Source organism: Hyperolius riggenbachi, chromosome 4, assembly GCF_040937935.1.
Source record: "Hyperolius riggenbachi isolate aHypRig1 chromosome 4, aHypRig1.pri, whole genome shotgun sequence".
Lineage (NCBI taxonomy): Eukaryota > Metazoa > Chordata > Amphibia > Anura > Hyperoliidae > Hyperolius > Hyperolius riggenbachi.
The window spans coordinates 251,474,239-251,496,953 of record NC_090649.1 but is presented as its reverse complement, the minus strand read 5'-3'; the positions used below and the strand labels follow the sequence as shown (position 1 = coordinate 251,496,953).

At 41.1% G+C, this 22,715-nt stretch overlaps 1 protein-coding gene across 2 annotated transcripts in view; it reads right to left on the bottom strand.

The window, feature by feature from the left end:
* Nucleotides 1-13,977: 13,977 nt before the first annotated feature.
* The window catches only part of ZNF292 (zinc finger protein 292), a 70,410-nt gene continuing 61,672 nt past the window's right edge, over nucleotides 13,978-22,715 (bottom strand). For both annotated transcript variants that reach the window (XM_068231122.1, XM_068231121.1), the window contains exon 8: nucleotides 13,978-22,276. In XM_068231122.1, the coding sequence (XP_068087223.1) occupies nucleotides 15,242-22,276 (7,035 nt within the window). In that variant the 3' untranslated portion in view covers nucleotides 13,978-15,241. The remainder of the gene's footprint in view (nucleotides 22,277-22,715) is intronic.

The following is a 22,715-nucleotide window of genomic DNA, read 5'->3' as shown; positions in this document are numbered from 1 at the left end:
TCTTCATAGGGGATTCTCAGCAAGGCTTTTATTCTTTATAAAGATATTACCTAAAAAGGATTTAAACAATGATGCTGGCCAGCTTCCCTGCTCGCTACAGTTTTTTGGCAGTTGGACAGAGCAACTGCCATTTACTAAGTGCTTTTGAAAATAAATAAATCCCTGAGAATCCCCTATGAATAGATGGACTAGTTCAAAACCTGTCGCTTCTGTCAGATTTCTACTACATAAGTGACAGCAACATAGGAGAAAAGTAATGTATGGCTCATTTTAATCTGGAAGAAATAAACTTCTTATTTGTATATGTTTGCACATATTTTGAATTTTATAACTTTTCGCCATAGTGCCCCTTTAACAACAGTTGCTGTACAACCATGACAAAGAGGCTTATCATAAGATAAAGGCTTCTTTTTACTTTTTAGGTACTTCCTGCTTTTTTAGGTACTTCCTGAAAGACGCAAACAACGGAGGCCTCTGTTGTGACTACTGAGTGCAAACAACGAAGCCACCAACTAAGCTGCCACTGGTCAGATAAGTAGAAGGCTGCACTTACCTTTGGGCTCTTTGAAAGGCCAGCAGGATGAACACTTCCTGCTATCTCAAGGGAGAGGAAAGCACTGAAGGGGGATAATGGGTTGTGGCTTTTAAAATCTTATTGTGCTTTCTGTGCCATAGAAAGGAGGACCAGTCTCCTGGTGGCTGTCATGTAGAATGACTGGAAACAAGCACATTGTATTCCTTTGATTACATGCGGTTATTACTTTCCTCCAAGGAACGGTACATGCAACTATCATAAAGGCAACAGTAATTGAGTATGTGCATGAGGTTTTAAAGTACCCGAATCAAGGATGGTACTGTATATTAAATGAAACGGATCTAAACTTCTTCAAACCTTTCAGCCCTCTACAATCCTGCTTTGAATTTTACAGGGCTGCCCAAACATTGTCGAAGGGCTGACCCTTTTCATCTGTCTGTGCCAAGTCACTCCTAGTTTTCACTCCTTTCCCACCTAGTATCTGCCCCCTTTCTGCCCAGTACTTGACCATCCATGCTCACTCTTGTCACTCTCCTTAGCAGCTCTGAGTGCACCGAGAGCTTACACACAAGGACGCTGCTAGAGTACGACAAGCTCTTACTGTGTGTCCTATCCTGACAGCATAGTAGTAACAATAGGGTATTGTACAGTGTTAGCCATCAGTAAAAGCAAGAAGTTTTGAATCAGAATGATACCATTTATTGGCTAACTTAAAAGAATAAGAGTAAGCAAGCTTTCGGCTGTATAGCCTTCGTTGGGCTTCAACGAAGGCTATACAGCCAAAAGCTTGTTAACACTTATCCTGACAGGTACACTTTAATACTGCTGGGAATTGTAATTTATACACTACACACACTAGTTTAAGAAAATGCGTCTAATCACACATACCCTCCAAAAACTTACACTGCTTACTAGGAATAGGTGTGTGTGTATATATATATATATATATATATATATATATATATATATATATATACACATACACAGACACACATATACTGTATATACACATTTATCTCAGTTAGCAATTGTGTCACAATCCCCAAAACATAATGTACCGGTATGTATGGATCTAACTCACTATAATACAAAATCAGTCATTTGTAAATTAAGCCTTTAGTGGCTGTAGGGCGCAGATGTGATTGCTGAGGCCCTAATGGCTGCTGGGTCACCAATGGTAGGGAACAGTTCTGCCAAAATCGCTGAAGTATAATTCTATTTCAGAAATTGCAGCTCACCGCAGCATGAATAAGAAAAGGGGCAAGAAAAAGGTCAAAAGTTACTTTCATGGTCTTCAATTTATAAATGCCCCCACAACCTCTTCAGCTATTGAAAATGTTCCTGGAGAAGTTTAGCAGTTAATTATTAAAAAAGCAAACAAACAAAAAAACAACCCTAATAATAATAAAAAAATTAAAAATAGCACAACGTAAAATGCAGTCGAATTTGTTCCATGATTTCCAAGTAATGAGAAATGCCAATTTAACCTTGTACTTTATTTGTTGGAGTCATACTGCCATCTTGTGTTCATCAAGAAATTATACTAGGTTAATATTAAAATGGTGATAAATAATGAAATAAATATCACAAAATGGTGGATATACAAATACACCACACTCATTCTAACTAACAAGAGGGTTAGTAAACAATTTCAAGGGTAATTTACTGTGTCTCAACAAACTAACATTTCTAGATGATTCAAAACACTGTAAAGTACAACATTTGAATTGCCAAATGTTAAATAGCAACTTCAAGTAAAATAGTCTTATGTTCAAACAGATTCTGCATCCTGTTACCTTTAACCAGGATTCTGTTTTCCTCTCATCCCTCAACAAGACCTTGTTAGGGCTGGTGCACACCGAGCGGCTTTTTGGGCGTTTTCAGATCCGCTTGCGGCTGCGGATCTGCTTGGTCAATGTATCTCAATGGGGTGGTGCACACCAGAGCGGGGGGCGTTTTGCAGAAACGAAAAATGCCTGGGTGAGGCATTTTTTGGATTGCGGGTGCGTTTCTGCCTCAATGTTAAGTATAGGAAAAACGCAAACCGCTCTGAAAAACGGCACTTCAGAGCGGTTTTGCAGGCGTTTTTGTTACAGAAGCTGTTCAGTAACAGCTTTACTGTAACAATATATGAAATCTACTATACTGAAAACCGCAGCAGCAATCCGCAAAACGCTAGCAAAACGCCTCATAAAAATAAAAAAAAGCGTTTAAAAATCTGCTAGCATTTTGCGGATCTGCTAGCGGGTTTTGGTGTGCACCAGCCCTAAAAGAACATTCTTGGTTCATGGCTATAATGCATTTGGCTAGGATTTTTGAATCACTTCCCTGGAACAAGTCTTCAAGTCAAGGCAGTTCAAACACCTGATCTGTACTTATTTCAGGGCATTCCTTCACAAAGCATTACATACGGTGGTTCAGCATTAAAGAGAATTTGTGATTTAAGAAAATAAAAACAAATTAGAAACTGATACTTCGAGAGGGGGAAGCATGTGGATCCCAATTAGGCTTTCCCTGTCCTCCTCAGCCAGCCCAATCCAGTGCTGGCACCTCCTAACTTTTTTTATAACAACATTGGCTTGACTGCACAGGTTCACATTTCCGCTGGAGCCCGAGCGGTAAGCAGCTAGTGCACCTGCACGCAGCGGTGACAAGCGGACTTTCGGGGGTCCCACCACTTGATCAGCTCTGTTGGGGATGACAAGGAAGCTTCTTCAGGATCCAGAGGCTTCCCCTCTCCAAGGTTAGTACCCCCTTAAGGCACTTTTCCCCCCTAAGGATTACTTTACAGTTAGAAAAGCAGCATTTAAAAAAAAAAGTTACAGTTGTGTTAAAAATTATTTAACCCCCCCCCCCCCCCACCTCATTTCAGTCATCTTGTTTACAATAAAATCAAAAAGGCACTTGTAAGTCAGACAAATAAAACATAACATTTATAATGAAATAACCACAACTGTCTTTTCTGTGCTCACATTATTATCAGTTTTATTCAACCCCCACAGGGGCGTCTCTAGCCATTTTGTCACTCCAGGCAAGAAATCCTGTGGCGCCCCCCACCCCCCATGATTGCCCCCCAGACCCAGACCCCCCACCCCCATGGTGAACACTACCCCTGTGGTGAACCCCACCCCCAAGACCCCCGAAAATCATAATACAGCAGCCTTTCACCAGAAAATACACTTATTGCGGCATGGGTTCACCAGAAAATAGTTGTAATGCAGCAGAGCGTTTTACCATAAAATATACTTATTGCGGCATGCACTCACACACATACAATATACACATGCACACAGTACACACAATATACACACGCACACTATACACACACAGCACACAGTAGACATACACTATACACACACACTATGCTGCTACCAGGGGAGGACTGGGACCTTTTGGCCTGGGTCGAAACAGACTTGAGGCCCATTATCATGGAAGCCTCAGCCCAAATTATTAAGTCGCATTTGCAAATTGCTAGCGATTGCTATTGTGATTTTGGCATGCACTAGTCCAGAGAGAGGAGTGGAGTGAGACTGAGAATAGCAGGAGATGGAGCAGAGAGCTAATCTGTATTGCAGTCCCACATTACACAGAGACTAGTTGCCGGTAACAGGACTGCTGTCCCTGCCAGTCTCTCACACAAGTCAGAAAGCAGCCCCCCTGAGGTCTAGGGCCTTTTAAAACTTTTCAACCTGTTTAACACCTTATCTGCACATGCAGTCATTATAACAATGGGGAGAGACCAGACAGATTTTTTTCCCATGGACCCTCCAGACAAGCTCTGCATCATGCTGTGTATATTTACCAGCTTGCCTGCCCTCTAATTGCACTTTTATCAGCTAGCCTAGTATTTCACTTTGCCTTACAACAACAAACCTGAATACACCAGACCAGCCCTAAATCACTGAATGAAAGGCGACCTGGGGGGCAGTCCATGCCTGGCTGCTACACGTAGTCATCCACCCAGTTACCAGTAGCAGAGAGAGAGAGGAAATGAATGAATCAGTTAAAGAGTGAAGAGTCAGGACTCAGGAGCTGATGCTGTACTCGGAGCCTTCTCTCACTGACTCATTACTGTGGTTCTTTGAATCATTGAGCTGAAGGAACTAAATGAATCAGTCAGTGAATCAGTTGAGTCGAGTTAGGCGCTTCTGTTAGCTGCTGCTGTAGTGTAAACTGATACCTGAGTGAGCTGAGAGGCATTTATTCTCTTACTACTCAGTGCAGCAGCGCTCCTGCCGCTCTAGGCAAGAATTTATACCTGTCTGGTGGGTGAGATGCCTGTGAAGACCCAAGTGACATTCATTCATAGTACAAGATCCTTTTCTAGTTATAACATCTTTTAAACGTGAAGCATAGCTCGACACAAGTGTCTTGCAGCGATTTACAGGTATCTTATCCCATTCTTCATGGGCAAAAGCCTCCAGTTCAGTCACATTCTTAGGCTTGCACACTGCAACTGCTTTCTTTAAGTCCCACCAGAGGTTCTCAATCGGATTTAAGTTTGGTGACTGCGACGGCCACTCCAAAATGTTCCAGCCTTTAATCTGCAACCATGCTCTAGTGCAGGGCTTTTCAATCTTTTCACTAATTGTACCACTTTTATCACCTGAAAATGTACAAGTATCACCCGTGTGCCTGCACAGTAGCGCACCCGATCATGCTCGGCTGTTTCCACCAGAATTCAAGCGGAGAGCTGCTACTGCGTATGCGGGTATGCTGACAAGGAGATCTTTGGGTGTCCCATCACTGGATCCCCTCTACTGTGGAGGAATGGGGAAGCCCGAGGTCCTCTCTGTGCTGCCCTGCAGAATAGTTCAGACCTCAGATCAGCAGTAATCCGACTGACACTATGCACCATTCGCCTGGCTGTCTCTTCACCACTGATCTGAGGTCTGAAGTATGCCACAGGGCAGCACAGCGAGGAGCAAGCATGGGGAGCTGAACTTTGTGGAGGCAAGATGGGCCCAGGACAAGTGGCAGGCAAACCTGAGGTGTACCACCTGGCCAACAGCAAAGTACCACTGGTGGTATGCGTACCACAGGTCGAAAAGCCCTGCTCTAGTGGACTTGGAGGTATGCTTGGGATCATTGTCTTGTTGAAAAGTCTAACGTCTCCAAAGCCTCAGGTTTGTGACGGACTGCATCACATTTTCATCCAATATCTCCTGGTACTGAAGAGAACTTGTGGTACCTTGCACACACTGAAGCTTCCCTGCACCTGTAGAAGCAAAGCAGCCCCAACGCATGATTGACCCTCTGCCATGCTTCACAGTAGGCAAGGTGTTCTTTGCTTCATAGGCCTTGTTCTTCCTCCTCAAAACATGGCGTTGATCCATGGGCCCAAAGAGTTCTAATTTTGTTTCATCAGTCCACAGAACACTATCCCAAAACTTTTGTGGTAGTGTTCTGTGGACTGATGAAACAAAATTAGTACTGTTTGGGCCCATGGATCAACGCTATGTTTGGAGGAGGAAGAACAAGGCCTATGAAGAAAAGAACTCCTTGCCTACTGTGAAGCATGGAAGGGGGGGCAATCATGCTTTGGGGCTGTTTTGCTTCTTCAGGTACAGGGAAGCTTCAGCGTGTGCAAGGTACCATGAATTCTCTTCAGTACCAGGAGATATTGGATGAAAATGTGATGCAGTCCATCACAAACCTGAGGCTTGGGAGACGTTGGACCTTTCAACAGGACAATGATCCCAAGCATACCTCCAAGTCCACTAGAGCATGGTTGCAGATTAAGGCTGCTTTCACAGTGGGACGTTACAGGTGCACGTTAGTGCAGCCTGTAACGCTCCCCCAATGCACAGCAATGTAACACAAGTGGGCTGTTCACAGTGCCCACGTTGCGTTACATGTAACGCTGCACGTTGTAGTGAAAGTGCAGCATGCTGTGCTTTCTACGCGGCTTTAGCTGTGTTAGACTGTTTGCACATGCTCAGTGGGGGGCGGAGAGGAGGCGGGGAGATGCAGCTACAGTAGCCGCGCACATGGCTACTTAATATGCACTGCACTGGCGGCCGCTGATTGGCCGGCGGGACCACGTGATGCGGAGCGAGACACTCCGCATCACGTGGTCCCGCCGGCCAATCAGCGCCACTCTGGGAGACCTTATGCGAATAGAGCCGCCTAACGCGGCTCACTCTAACGTCCTCTCCCGCACCACCATGCGTTGCGTTAGGGGCACGTTATGCGACCATAACGTCCCCTAAAACGCAACGTCTTAGTGTGTAAGTAGCCTAAAGGCTGGAACATTTTGGAGTGGCCATCGCAGTCACCAGACTTAAATCCGATTGAGAACCTCTGGTGGGACTTAAAGAAAGCAGTTGCAGTGCGCAAGCCTAAGAATGTGACTGAACTGGAGGCTTTTGCCCATGAAGAATGGGCTAAGATACCCGTAGATCGCTGAAAGACACTTGTGTCAAGCTATGCTTCACGTTTAAAAGCGGCTATAACTGGAAAAGGATGTTGTACTAAGAATAAATGTCACTTGGGGGTTGAATAAAACTAATAATGATGTGAGCACAGAAAAGACATTTGTGGTTGTCATTATAAATGTTATATTTGTCTGACTTACAAGTGCCTCTTTGATTTAATTGTAAACAAGATGACTGAAATGATCAAAATCAATGTTAAACTGGCCAAAACACTCAATTTCAGTGGGGGTTGAATAATTTTGAACACAACTGTAGTATTGTAGCCAACATACCACGTTTACCTGAAATAAGATCGTGTATTTTATTAATTTTGCACCAAAAGATTTTATGGTTTATTTTCAGTGAATGTCATATTTCTATGAACACACAGGTTCCTGTGCTGTGTGTTCTGCCTTCCCCACTGTGCCGCCTCTTCCTCTGCTGGATCCACTTCTTGTGTGCCCCAGTGTTCCCCCTTGTACCTTTAGTGTTCTCCTGGTGTCCCCCTCTAACCTGTCCTCCTATGCCCACCACTCTCCCTCTGCATAATCTTCTTTCCCCCAGCTCCATGCCACTGTGTCCCCGAGCTTCAGCCTATGGGAAAGAAGTACAGCAACGTGTGTTTCTGGGCTCCAGTAATAACACAGGTTGCCATACTTTTTCCCCTTACTGCCACTAGGGCTAACTTTCATGGTAGGGTCTATATTTTAAACATGCTCGAAATTCTTGCTTGGGCTCCCTTTAGTGGGAGGTCTTAATTTTGGGGAAAAAGGTTACTTCTTTAATGACGGTGTAAATGCCATCTTATAAAATTACCCTGAGAAAGAAAGAACACAAGTGGGCGACCTAAGGAGTACTCCACTTTTTTTTCATTTAATAACCCCCCCCCCGGGTACGTTTCTTTTATTTACAAGTGAGTATTGTGTGCCATTGCACAAGCTAAAGAAATACAGAAAAAATGCACAGCATGCATTCACATCAGACAAAAAAAGAAGGAAAATGTATACAAGGCAGGATAAACAAAAACAAATACTAAAAAAAGTGATTTTATTTAAGGCAATACTGGGCTACTTCACAAATAACCACCTTTAATATGTACATTGCTTCACATTAACTGTACATTTAATATTTACATAAAAATATTTAATATAGCATAGCATACAAACTATACTGTGTTTGTTACAACTGGGCATGGTTAAATAGGAAATATTAGCAATATAAACAAGTGATTTGTTTAACCTGGAAAAACAAGGTAACGTATTCTAAGACTGTATTGATCTATCTACTCTAAAACAAGAAGATCCATCAGTTCTTGTATACTTCTGTACGCATGGCCACACATTAAACTTTGTAAGGGAGAATAAAAGGGCTAGACATTTCCTGGTGTTGCCTTATCTCTTGGGAAACAGCCACTAAACACAGCTTTCACATCATACTTATTTAACATCAGTGGGAATAATGCATGCAGTCACTCAGACATAAAATTACTATCTGATCTGGAAATTTAACCAACCCATTTTTATGGGCACAGTACTCTAAAGTACCCTTAAAGTACTCCTGAACTGTTGAATACCTGTTAAACAAACAAAAAACAACATAACTCACATACTCTGGGTTCCCCTCACCGTCTTTTCTGTCCTGCCAGCCCTCCCATTATGCCGCAGTGTTTATTCATAAATGCCAGCATTTTCACAGCAGTGGCGGTGACCTGGAAGTACTTCTGGGTCAGGACCCTTGGTGTGAAAACAAACGAAAAAACAGGAGAGCTAACAGGGCCGAAAACGAGGAGAAACCGGAGTAGGCAAGTTATGCTCTGCTTTTTGTTTTTGTTAAATAGATAATTTATTCTGGCATGAAGCGGGCATGAGGGGTGGAAAGTAAACCGGCAAGTTGACATGATCGGGACAGAAAAGGGCATTTCTAGGGTCAACCGCAGGGGAGAACCACTTCCTCCCCGTCCATATTCGCCATTCATCCCAGTAGAAGATTTCGGCTGAGTAGTGCGGAGATCCCTGGGGGCACTGTCCCATGAGGATAGTTGTTGTGATGTTATTAATAGCATGCAAACCAAACTCTCAGTTCAGGGGTAGGTTAACAAAAAATACTGACAGAGGATAACCGTCCTCAATCACTGTTATAACAGACAATTTCATTGGTAGTCATGCGGCAGATAAGTTCCACACCGCTGTTCTTGGTGGAAGCTGCCATTATCTCTGGGTTAAATAGATATTGTGTGATGTGTGCACGATCAATAGACCTTTGAAGACTAAGGGCTGAACACACAAACTATTTAAGTGTCACCAGTCAGGCTCGAGCCTGATCCCACAGGTGACACTATTGTGAACTAACGCAGTGCAGACATGTTGCTTCTATGAAGATTGGAGAAAAGCCAACAGCACAGCACGCAATGGAGTGGCTTCTGGTGGGTAAGGTAAGGAGGGGAACAAAGTGCTAGGTTATCACATGCCAGTTCTTTACATGAGCTCAAGGAAGACTTGTACATACACTAAATTCTTCTCAGAGATGAAGTTCCTTCTAGTGTGTGTACGAGGTTTACCTATTTAACTGACCAAGTCATGCGATTAACTAGCAGGTACACACTAACTAGTTTTCAAATATTGGCACACGCGCAGGCTCATGAAGGGTGATTTATTCGGCCTTTGTCTGTTACTTCTTCCTTCCTTAGGTTGAGGTTAGACAACATCCACTACTGTGCTTGACAATAATAACTTTGAAATCTTGCTCAAGGAAAAACCCATTAGCACACATATGATTACAAGCTGGCAGATTAATCTGGGTAAAGTCATTGTTGTGACATTTAAAATGCTGCAATTCGATTCAATGCAAATCAGACATCAACCTTATAGTTATGGATTAAAAAGATCAGTAAAATAGTGAGTTTATAACCAAACCTGAAATATATGGTGTAAAAAAAAAAAAAAAAAAAAAAAAAAAACACAAAAAAAACAAGCCTAGATAAATTACTTAATCTGGGGACTTTCATTTTGTTCTTTGGTCAGTAACGAACATTGTAAAATAAAGTCATCATTAACCTGTTTCAAAGTATGAGATTAAATGTAGTATTCAGTATTGTCTTGCATAGTGAGACTTATCTTCGCCACATGGATTTTAATGACACCATCTTTAGCAACTGATTTTAAAGCAATCACACTACATTTAAAGCAATATCTACAAATTAAGAACATCTGATTTGATAGATGATTAACAACTTCTATTTGATAAAAATGACCACATTTGATAAAACAAAACACAATTTTATTGATTCTTCACTTGACTAATTTTGCAGAGACGCGACTGATTTATGGAATAAGAAGTGCTAATGAAGGATCTCAACTGAAAATGTTTATGGCACAGCTTCCTCTGATCAACTGGTCATCTGGTTTATGTGAAATACATAATAAAAAAAAAACAATTAAAAATGGTCTTAAAATGGCTGAAAAAAAAAGAAAACCTGCAGCGGTAACATTATGCCTGCCATCTTCATATCGCTTTAAAAATTCCAGCTAACCGACTTATGTTTTGGATATGTTTTAGAGGTTGATGATCAGTACAACAGACTGCCACTTAAAGGGCAACTAAAGCGAGAGGGATATGGAGGCTGCCATATTTATTTCCTTCTTAGCAATACTAGTTGCTTGGCTGTCCTGCTGATCCCCTGCCTCTAATACTTTTAGCCATAGGCCCTGAACAACAATAGGCAGATCAGGGGTTTCTGACATTTTTGTCAGATGACAAAATTAGCTGCATGCTTGTTTCTGGTGTGTTATTCAGATACTACTGTAGCAAAATAGATCAGCAGGGCTGCCAGGCAACTGGCATTGTTTAATAGGAAACAAATATGGCAGCCTCCATATTCTTCTCACTACAGTTGTCTTAATATTCTGTAAACAAAAAGCTTCTCTATCCCCTTCATGGCAGGTTTATTTTGAAGTATGTTCTCAAAAGATCAACAGACTAAAAGGGGCCGATGAGGAACCTGTGCTAGCAGGTTATCTCAATACACAAACTAGATGTTAAACATACCGTATTTTTCGGACTATAAGACGCACCCAGGCTTAGAGGGCAAAAACCAGGGGAAAAAAAAATACACTAAACTTGGTGCGTCTATGGTCCACGGGCATCTTATAAAGTTTCTCCCAGCTACAGCAATGGCTGTGTGGACATATATGTGCTGCCTGGACAATGTAGGAGCTGCTGCAATCAGGAGGAACAGCAATTATGGTAGTGAAATGGGTGGCAGAGTCTCTCAAGTAATGGATAGGGCCCTGTAAGTGGAATGCTGCAGCGTTGCATCATAAGCTGTCACTAAGCCAGGCAGCACATCCAACCACCAGAAGACAGTGTGGATGTTGAGCACCTCCTATTATAGATATAGATAGTCAGATAGACACAGTGTGTGTGTGTGTGTGTGTGTGTGTGTGTGTGTGTGTGTGTGTGTGTGTGTGTGTGTGTGTGTGTGTGTGTGTGTGTGTGTGTGTGTGTGTGTGTGTGTGTGTGTGTGTGTGTGTGTGTGTGTGTGTGTGTGTGTGTGTGTGTGTGTGTGTGTGTGTGTGTGTGTGTGTGTGTGTGTGTGTGTGTGTGTGTGTGTGTTCTTTACCATTTGTTGATATAGCAGTTAGACACCACACTGCAATTAGAATTAGACTCACTCCTGTCTCTTACACCTACTGCTAATGCTACCTTATACATGAAATGCTGGCTGGGAGCTTTTCAAGGCAAGAGCACATTGGCATGAGGTACTATTTATATAGATCAATACTAATATTTACTTTCTACTGTGTAATTTTGTGTATTGTGCTGGTATGCCTCCCTACCATCCTCTATTCCTTGTGCACTGTGGTCATCCTCGGTTAAAGCTTCAGATCCAGGCAGACAGCATGTGAGTAATCTGATCCCTGCACAGCTGGACATCGTCTCTCTGCTGTCTGTTGTCCAGCGCTGCGATCCTCCCCGTGTCTCTCAGCCCCAGTCTTCCTGACTGTGGGATCACATGACAATGATGACATGCAGGAAGTAAGACAAGGCTGAGAGACACGGGGACAAAGTAGGATCGCAGCGCTGGACAACAGACAGCAGAGCGAGAGAGACACGATGTCCAGCTGTGCAGGGATCAGATTACTCACATGCTGTCTGCCTGGATCTGAAGCTTTAACTGAGGATGACTCACATGCCATTTGCCTCGGTCTAAAGCTTTAACTGAAGATGATGACCACAGCAAGCATGGAATAAACAATGGTAGGGAGGAATAACACAGGACCGCAGCACAGCAGATTAAAGCTCTCCCACTGCTCTGATTGTTTAGGGATGGTCTAGAGAGCAGAAAGACGGCTCCTTCTTTGGACCAATCACTGCGCTGACTCAGTAGCAGTGACGTTTCATATCACTGGCATCTGATAGGTCACTGCTACTGAATGAGGGCAGTGATTGGCCCAATGAAGGAGCTCTGGTCCCACCCTCAAGACCATCGGGCTCCCATTAACACACAGAGCAGTGGGAGAGCTTTATTCAGTGTTTTAAACAACAGTTAACATACAGAGCAGCAGGGGCTGTGATCTGCGGCTGCAGTATGCATTTGTGGGGGACACCTTCGGACTATAAGACGCACTGACTTTTCCCCCCAACTTCTGGGGGAGAAAAAGTGCGTCTTATAGTCCGAAAAATACGGTATTTGTAATAGCAAATTCTACCAAACAACTATTTTTAGAGTTGTGTTGTGTGGAAGTAACCGGTTTCAATACATACCTGAAATTTTCAGGACTCTATAGCTTTGCTTAAACCATGATGTGGAAAAAAATATTCAACTTTAACATCCTCGAGCATTAAAACTACTGATAATCTCCATTGGAAGGTAGCATACATTTAAAAGTGAAGCTCCACTTTTTGCAAGTAAATAAATATGTATAGATGTATGCTACTTCTCAGCAAGTCATCTAAAATTGTCAGAAACAGTCTGCTTTCAATTGTGCACAGCCACAAATTTCCAGCTCCGCGGTCCTTGGCATCAAACTTCACCCTCATACATATAGTAGACTTATTAGACGATTGTCTGATCATCTCTGGTGAAAATGTAGACACAAGACAAAACATTTATATCACGCTTTTCTCCTAGCGGACTCAAAGCGCCAAAGCTGCAGCCACTAGGTTGCGCTCTATAGGAATTAGGGAGTCTTGCGCAAGGTCTCCTACCGATTAGGTGCTGGCTTACTGAACAGGAAGAGCTGAAATCTATCAGTGCAGCCCCACAAACCGTTCAGTGATTTAGTCATACTAAAGTCAAGCTATCATTTTGTTTTGTTATTTCTTGCACTGCTCAATGGCCCCTAACCCTTCACAAAACAAACCAGGCCACTCTGCTGAAGACTAGCAGCGTGTTTGTACGGGGCACGTTTGCAAAGCTGGAATCCAAAATAATTACTAAGGATAGTTCAATGAATCAGCAGCTGACCAGGTGTAGAGGACGTAAGGCTACTTTCACACTAGTGTGTTGCATCAATCAATATAATTGTATAGCTAACAGGGTGAGATTATATTGTAATGGTACGTTCATATCAGCACATTAACACTGCGGTGCGACTGATTTGTTGGAATAACGTGATGCATGCAGTATGGTACCACATAATGTGCATGTTAGCAGTGGAACATACTTTGTATTTACTGTATGGCCTATATGCACTTCACTTTTTCTCCTAGGAGATAACTTTCATCTTCTGTCTAAAATAACTTTAGCACCTTACTAAACTGAAAAAGTACCAAAAGAAGGTGAAAAAGTATTGGCAACATTATGAGTATTTTCTTGCTTTCTGGGGGTAAACAAGTCACCTAGATGAAAACTAAGGCGAAACAGTTAATTGCATATGGTGCAAAGTGTCACATTACACATGTAACATGCAATGCGACTTTTCCCCTCCTTTCTCTGCGGGTTATACAGAGAACGTTACACCGCAGTGTGAAAGTAGCCATGAATTTAGTCTTAAAGTTAGGCAAAGCAAAATGCCTTTCTTCTTCCTTCCTGCAGACTTCCGTTTGTGAAAGTCATAGCATATTATAGTAATTTTTATTTAAATCATTGCATGTAGCTAACCTGGGAAGCACTTTTTTCGACCAAGAAAAGTGGAATTTACTTTAAATATAATTTGCATTGTTACTATGCAGTTGCTATGTATCTCAAAATGGCAAGAAGTTGGTATGTTTATATGGCGTAGTATGGTATTTCTAAGAACCAGCACGTAATGCGGTCTGTTTTGATCTAGACCGCTCATAACTAGGGATTTACAATAAACAGAAATTTTGGACTCCAACCAATAGCAAAGATAAGATTGGATCTAATTGATTGTGTTTAAAGGGATATACACAACCTCCGTTCTTCAAGACTAGTCAGCTCTCCTTTAGGAAAACAAAGTTGAGATTCCTTATTTCCACTGAAATGTTGTAGCAGAGAACTGCTCTGGTAACTCATGCTGGTATTCAGAAACATTAGAACGGAAGAAAACTAATACGTAAATCTAAATTTATGGCGAGAGTCCATGTGAATAAAGTGGTTATACGGAGAGGTCTTAAAGCAAGGGTCCACATCTAGCTTAATTTGGAGAACCCCTTTAATTCCACACAGACTTATTTTAAGCCACAAGCACACTCACTGTACACTGTAAAGTACTAGTGTTTCAAATATTTACAATTTAAAACTTTCAATATAAGCTCTGTAAAAGTATTTACAAATAAATGTGCAACCCAAGATAACTCCAATACAAATTCTCTTTTTTAAAAAAAAAGTGACCACTTGATTACAAATTAAAATCCAGAATATAAATGTGTCATTTAATAGTTTACACGTAGGCAGCAAATGTGTTACTGTGATATTTACAAAAGAAAAAAAAAAAACAATGAAAAGGGAAAACCGATAACCCCCCCAAAACATTATATACAAGTAACTTGTTATACAGGAGTAGAGAACTTGGCAAATATACCAAATCTCACACACAATACACAAACTGTTAATTTGTGGAAAGGACAAATTATCAGCAGAAATATTGAGCTTTTCTTATAATTTACAAGAACTGAATAAACAATTTAAATCATCTAGTCCCATAGGGATAAAATGGAATAAAAACACTGCATGACTTCTGCCATGGCATTTTTTTTCTTTTTTAACGTTTTGGCCAGGTTAAGTCACTTCAGCAAATAAAAAAATCTCATAAAAATACATTTGCATGCTTGATGATTTCCCGTTCACAATAAAAATGAACAAATGTTCTGAATATTCTAGGACCACCTATAATGTAGCTTTACTATCTACGTCTATATTTTGTTCTGTCTCAATGCAAGCAGGTTCACTTCTGAGAATCCTATGCTTTTTAAGAAGCACAACAGGTTTCAGTTCATTAAGTTGCTTTACAACATTTTCAATGTAGTCATTGAATGCCTCATCTAGAACGATCTTAATATTGTCTGAATTCGGTAGCTGTGAAGGGTTAGCAAAGAGTAAATAAATATCAGAGTCCTCATCTTCAGACAGTCGTGGTCTCTTCTCACTTGGCTGCTGCTCTTCTGCTTTTGTATTTATATTAGTATGACTTTTCTCTACAGTGGTCTTTTCCTTTACAACGGATTCCTCAATGAATTTAAGGAAGGACATTTCAAATCCCATAGGTTTAAAAGAACTCAAGTCAAATGCGGGTGTGTTGTCAGTGGAAGGATCAGGAACTATGTTCTCATCACAACTGAGTGTGCTGCTAGATTCAGCTGACAGTGTATCTGGTGTAGCAACTTTCTTCTTTCTATTTGGTGTGGTATGCTTTTGTTTATTGGTTCTTTTAACACCAGCAATCCTCTGTGGCTCAGACTGACACGAACTAGTTTCCTGGAAGTCACTACTTACGCAGGACAATGTCCTCGCATGGCTCTCTGAGCTTGTGCTGTCTTCATTACTTAGTTTTGAAATAAACAGTTCAGTGAGCTCATCCATTTCATCTTTCTCATTTTCACTCTGCTGGGATGTTGAAATTGTGGATTCATCTCCACTTTCAAAAGAACAGAGATTGGATTGCTTTTGCTGGGTTTCAGTGGGTAAAACTGGGGTTTCTATAATGTCCGGCTTGGTATGGGCTACTGCTGGCTCTACGCCAGGAGATGATGGTACTCTGACTTTGACACGTCCACGCCGCTTACAGACTACCAAAACTTTTTTGTGTCTTAAAATGAATGCCTTTGACATTTTGTGGGTTTTATAATGCCTAACGATATTGTGTTCACTATTGACAATTGCTGTGCAGCCACATATCAAACATGGATATTGTCTTATGTTGCTGTCAGGGCATTCTGCTAAGGCAGCGGCTTTCTCTTTTAAAGGAAAAGTATGTCTACCATATTTGATAACTGCTGGTCCTGCTTTTATTTTCCCAGGTTTTCCCTTAATAATTTTGCCCAACTTTGTGCCTTTAGGTCGCTTTATCATCATTATTTTACGTAGTGGGTCGCATTTTTGTTTTATTATTTTGGATTTTTCTTTTTGAGCTTTCTCGTCTGTGCTGTCTTGATCACCCACAGTTAGCTTTCTTGGTCTGATTAAACGCTCCTTATGTTTATCTTTGTGCTTGTGATAAATGTGCCTAAGCAAATTTGACCTTGTAGCATAGACACGGTCACAGTCGTCAATATCACACTGGTACATTTCTTCACCTTCAACTTTTGTCTGCTTCATTTTCAGGCCATGGACTTCTTCCAAGTGCTCAATGTAACTGGAACAAGTTGTAAAAGTAGTTTCACACTGGTTCTGATCACAGTCAAATTTTCCCACACTTACAGAAGAAAGTATATTTTCAATTTCCTCTGCTATCATCTCATGAAGTTTGACATAATGCTGAATTAAATTAGCAAAGCTAGCAAATATGCGAGAGCAATCAGTCTCAGTACACCTGAACTCGTTAAGACCCATACCATTGTCTCCATCCTTTTGTTCATTTTTTAGTTCCTCATCTACTGAGAATTTAGAAGACTCAGATTTATGAACAGCTTGGTAATGAAGCATTAAGTTTTGCTGTATAGTAAAAGCAGCTGTGCAGCCCTTGTGAACACACTGATAGGGTTTATAGGAAGTTGGCCCTTTGGGAACCTTCACTTCTTTTTGTGCCACCCTCTTGCGTTTAATTTCCTTTTCCTTCCGTTTTTTTTTTATTTTTGGGCCCCTCTTGCCTTTCTGATCAACTGATAGCAGCTTTAGTTTCTCTGTGGACAAAACTGCAGGTTTTCTTAATTCCTCAACTTTAGGGGATGCTACAAGTTTCCCAGGTGTAAATTCATGATACACTTCAGTTTCTTCTTTCTTTATTCTTGGGACAGTCTCATATGGTTCAGAACACTTTTTACTTTCTGGGTTTCCATTTGGAATTTCAGGAGGAAGGAAGTCATTACATTCGCCTGTAGATTTTTTACCATAAGGTCTTTTAATTTTTAATTTGACCATTTGCTCAGATGTAAAATTATGCATGGATTGACAGTGCGCTCGGAGATTTGAATTTCTGGTGAATGTTTTTGTACATGAAGGAACAACACATTTGAAAGGGGCAAACTTTAGCTGATGCTTTTTTATCTCTCCTAGTTTTTCTTCTGTGTAGTAATGTACTTTAGTATAGTGCTTTAGCAAAGCATCTTTAGTCATTGCACAGTAAGTACAACCATCCTCCTGACAAATGAAAGGCTTTGCAGTGTTTTTATCAGCCACCGGTGAAGCTACTTCAGGAGGTTGTTCAGGCACAAGACTGTGACTTGGATTTGGGACAATTACACTGGACATTATGGACACAGGTTCACTTTGAGTGCACTTCTCTTCTGTAGGTAAGCTTTCAGGTATTACAATATCCACAATTTGAAGTTTCTCTACTAAGTCCATAATTTCTGAAACCTGGTCATCATAGGTGACAGTGGACTCCTGGGTTGGAGAGACTGAACAGACAGGTATGTTCATTTTGTTAAGTGGGCTGGAAGAGGTGCTGGCTGACATTACGCTGTGAGCAATCCCAGGTATCTCATCATCTAGACTTTCATTCACAGTAGCTTTATTCTGGGGCAAAGAATTACTGTTTATGCAACAGACTTCAGAAGCATCAGGACTAAAATTATTAAATGTCTTTTCTCTGAGATCCTGTTGCACATCAAGCGGGTCAGTGTCTTTGTTATCAGGCATGTAAGGAGGCTGGATAGGTGGCAGGATAGGTGGCTGGCTTTTTTCTTCCTTTACACCAAGTTGATTTAATTCTTGTGTTTCTGGGCTAGCCTTGATGCTCTCATTTATACAAGCCATAAAAAGTTCTTTGTCAGCATTGCTCAAATGCTTTGCTATATTTTCCAATAGCTCAGAGCCATAGGTCATCAGATTTGGTTGCATATTCATTGACATTTGTAGATTTCCTCCCACAGCTGCCAATATATTTTTTGCGAGATCATGTGTAGCTTCTGTGGATACAGGCATATCAGCTTTTTTCTTCTTCTTAGAACTGCTGCTCTTTTTCTTAGTTGTTGTTATGCAAGAACTGCGGGGTCCGCTAATTACTGATACTCTTGTGCTGCTCACTGGCTTGGGTGCATTGCTTTCTGAAACGGAATTAAGCATAGAATTTGGGCACAAATCATTAGCAGTCTTTAAGTGCCCCTCGCCTGAAATAGGTATTCTAGTACTGCAATCCACACTAATGGCTCTTAAACCTTGAATGTCTGTTAAACTGGAGCTGGCTTTCATGGCATGCATTTGGGCAATATTTGATGGGTCTGATAAATCTAAAGGTAGGGTGCTAGGCACACAGTCAACAGTATGCGGTAGTTGTCTGTTACTAACATTTTCTGTATCTTCATACCTTTGTTTTACAAAACGCTCAGCCTTTTTCTTACTAGGACCTAAACTGGAGATAGTAGGATGTGAGAATCCAGCATTCATATACTCAGTAGTTTCTCTTTCTGGGTGTGTACATGGATCAAAATATTCCTGCTTAACAGTTATTTCAGTATTAAAAGTCTGTGGTCCTGGAAGCGGTGACTGTATCTTTTTCTCTGGACTGGATGACATGATCATGCTTGCCAAAACAGAAGATTGTCTCTCTCTCTCTGGAATAAGTGGAGAAATTCCATAATCATTATGGGGTTTACAAACCGTTCGCTTTGACAAATGTCCACCTAACGATCGGGGGTTATCAAAAGCTCTGAAGCATCGACTACAGATAAATTTGCCATCTCTGATGATTGCAGGAAACTTTGCACGAGGACTGTGCTTTACTTTTTTCTCTTTATTTCTTGCTGGCCTGCCAGGGGTAGTATTTTTGTCTCCGGAATTTGAAAGCATACTAGAAGATTTTTCCAAATTAAAACTTGCATCCATGTCTGCACCGTCAGCTTTGGAAAATGCGTCTACATCTTTTATGAACACTGAATTTGCAGCATCGCTTCCAGTTAGAGCATGGTCTGTATTACTTCCCAACTGTGCAAACATGGTATTTCCACTGAGTGAAGACATAACCGGCAAAGGGTCATTTTCAGTTGGCATTGGAAGAAACGGATCAGAACCATTTTCAAATTTCATGGGCAAGACTTTAGCCAAATCCTCTATCTGTGATGACATGGTTGCATTGTTCAAACTTCCAACATCTGAGGTCAAGAGTGTTTCTGCCACATTTTTGGATAATCCTCGAGACAAAACCGTTTCTACTGGATTCAGCAATGGATTGACAAGGTTTTCAAGATGTGTCGGGAAGACAGAATTAGGAAGATGCTGCAGCTGATTGCAAAAGCTGTGGCTTGGAGTGCTCTGAATGTGTGACTGTAAGGGAAAGGTATTTGGGACATCTGGTCCCAGGATCATGGTATAAGTACTTTTCTCATTAGAAGGTGGTAGTGATGCTCCAGGTTTTAATTTCTTTCTGTTCTTGCGCTCTGTTTTAAAACTAGGATAATGATCTGGGTGAGTACTCTTCATGTGTTTTCCAATGCTCTGAACAGAGTTGTATATGCGAGTGCATCCATCAACATTACATTTGAATCTTTCAGGTGGCCCTGGTGTAAGCGGGGTAGCTGAGGCTTTGCAGACAGATGGCAAAGCACTTGCCAGAGCATTACTGGTTTCAAGAGACAATGGTAAAAGGTTTCCAGTTTTAGAACTTTCTTCAAATGGAGGCACAACTAGATTATTACCACATAAATGACCTGTTTGGTGGTGTACATTAAATGGCATACTACTTACTGCTTCTTGAACTTCTGTTTTACATTCAGTAATATTTACAGCACCAATTTGATCTTTACTTGTATTATCTTGGCACTTTTTTCCATCCTGAAACAGCCCCAAACTTTGGACTTCAAAACCTGTGTGTGCCATTCTTTGTGCTTCACTGGCATTCTCCTTGTTTTCAGCAGGAAGAAGATTGTTCTGGCTTAACATATCATGGAAGCCTTCACCTAAAGATGACACTCTGCCATTTCCTGAATTCCCTGGAAAAGCACTGGGCGCCAGCATATCAGCCTTAGATAATATATTCCGTTCAATAGCTGGGGATCCCAAAACCTGGTTCAGCAAATTTTGAGAAGGTGGAACATTAGCAGGAGCTGAGATAAGTTGGTCCAACAAATTCTTGGAGTCTGGCATATCGCAGGAAGCGATGGCTGACATTTTCTGAGACAGTAACGATGTTTCAGGCACAACAGGATCTTTACTCACCATAGAACATTGAATACTTGCTGACTGTAATGACTCTTCCTTGATTGTGTTGTTCATATTAGCAACTGGCAGAAAACTTTCTTCAAACTGAGTATCTTCTTCTTTTATCTTTACTTCGTTTATCATTTTGCTTTTAGGGGATTCTGGCAATTCATTTTCTGTAGAGTGTTCACTTAAGTGCTGTTCTAATTGAAGCTGAGAATGAAAGATCTTTCCACAGCCAGGACGCTTGCATGTGAATGTATTGTAGTGTTGTGCTTCATGGTCAAAAAGCATGTAAGCCGCAGAAAACACTCTCCCACAGTTGGGAAACATGCACCTTGCTTTAAAATGACGATGTTCCTTACGATGTGCTAGCAAGTCCGTATAAGACTCAAAGCTTGCCTTGCATTTCATCTGTATGCAAATGTATGGTTGGCTCCCACAGTGCATTTGTAAATGATCATTTAAATGAGTTAGGCTAACAAACTGTCTTCTACAATACTGACAAATAACCTTCTTACTCTGTATCTCAAGAAAACGGGTAGCTTCTTCACTGTCCTTGTGTCCTCTCACATGTGCAATTAAATTTTTAAAATATTTAAATCCTTTGTTGCAAAACTGAACAGGACATGGGAACTCATTAACAGGTTTTCCTGGTTGAAAATTCCCAGAGGGATCTTTGTCGTCATTTTCATCAGAATTGTCATTATCATTGAACACTATAAAATCCTCTGAATACAGGGTATTCTTTTTCACTTGACGCTCTTGTTTTGTAACTGTTTCTGTTTTTTTAGGCTTACAAGAAGGTTCTTTTTTAGGTAACTTTGGCAATCTCTTTACAGGTTTCATGGTTTCCAATCTTTCTTTGCAGGACTGTTTAACATGCAGTGTTACGTGGGGAACAAAGCTTTCTTTAGTGGTATACTGCTTCGCACATATTGGACAGCTGTAGATGCCATCTATGCAATGTTTTTGAGCATGACGAATTATCCTGTGACCCAAGAACTCCTTGTCGCACAACACACAGTACTGCATATAAGCTTGCCAATTTCTAAATCTTGCCGACACATATCCAGGTTCTCTCATTTTCTTAATGTCTTTCTTTTTTTGCTTTTCATATTTGAATTCATGGACAGGTGAAGAATCCATAAAGCTATCAAGTCCATTTATTGTAGCATCCTTGGCCAATTCTTGGTAATCCTCCATTTGATCATATGCCTCATTGTCATTTAGTTCATCGATAGAAGACACAATAGAAGCCTGTTCTCCCATTAAAGCAAGACACTGACGCTTCAAGGTTTTCCAGTCCCAAAACTCTGGATCAAAAGGCCACCGAGTTTTTAGAACCAACAACAGCTCACAGCGAAGAGAGTTAGGTACAGGAAGACTTTCCTCATCATATTTTTGGTCTGGTTGATTATATAACATCTCAACAGCGTAGTATGCATCCACAGTGGGCTCCAGGAGAAACTCTGTGAGCTGACAAGCTCTCTTAACTTCCAGATCCTCAGGCAATAAACAAGAGATTGTCTTGCAGATGGAAATTTTAACCTTGGCATTTTCACTTGACTCCAAGCGTAGGGCTCGAACACATAGCTCAATGCAAGTTGGAAGTCCAGCAGCCTCAGTCTGGAATGTAAAAAAATATTCACAATTAGCAGATTATAAAAACAGTAGTATTGCCTAATTACATGTCAAGCCTGCTTTAAAGCTAACCTTAATAATTATTATTGCTTCTATGTTAATTTAAAATCCAAAACCAAAAACACAATAAACATGGAGCTTTAATCACTGCAAAAGATTGGCATTATAAAAATATATGGCAATAAGGTCTGCTTCAGAGAAGAAAAAAAAAATCTATTACTGGCTAGGATGCTGGCACACTAACCCACTGGCCATTCAATTCCTTCACTGGCAACATGAATGAGAATACTGCTTAAAGAGAACCTGAGGTGGGTTTTAAGAATCCTATTAGGAAACAGAGGCTGGTTCTACATACAATCACCAGTGTCTGTACAGAGTCCCTCCAGCCCCCCCCCCCCCCCCACTCTGCTGTCCCCCATAAAAA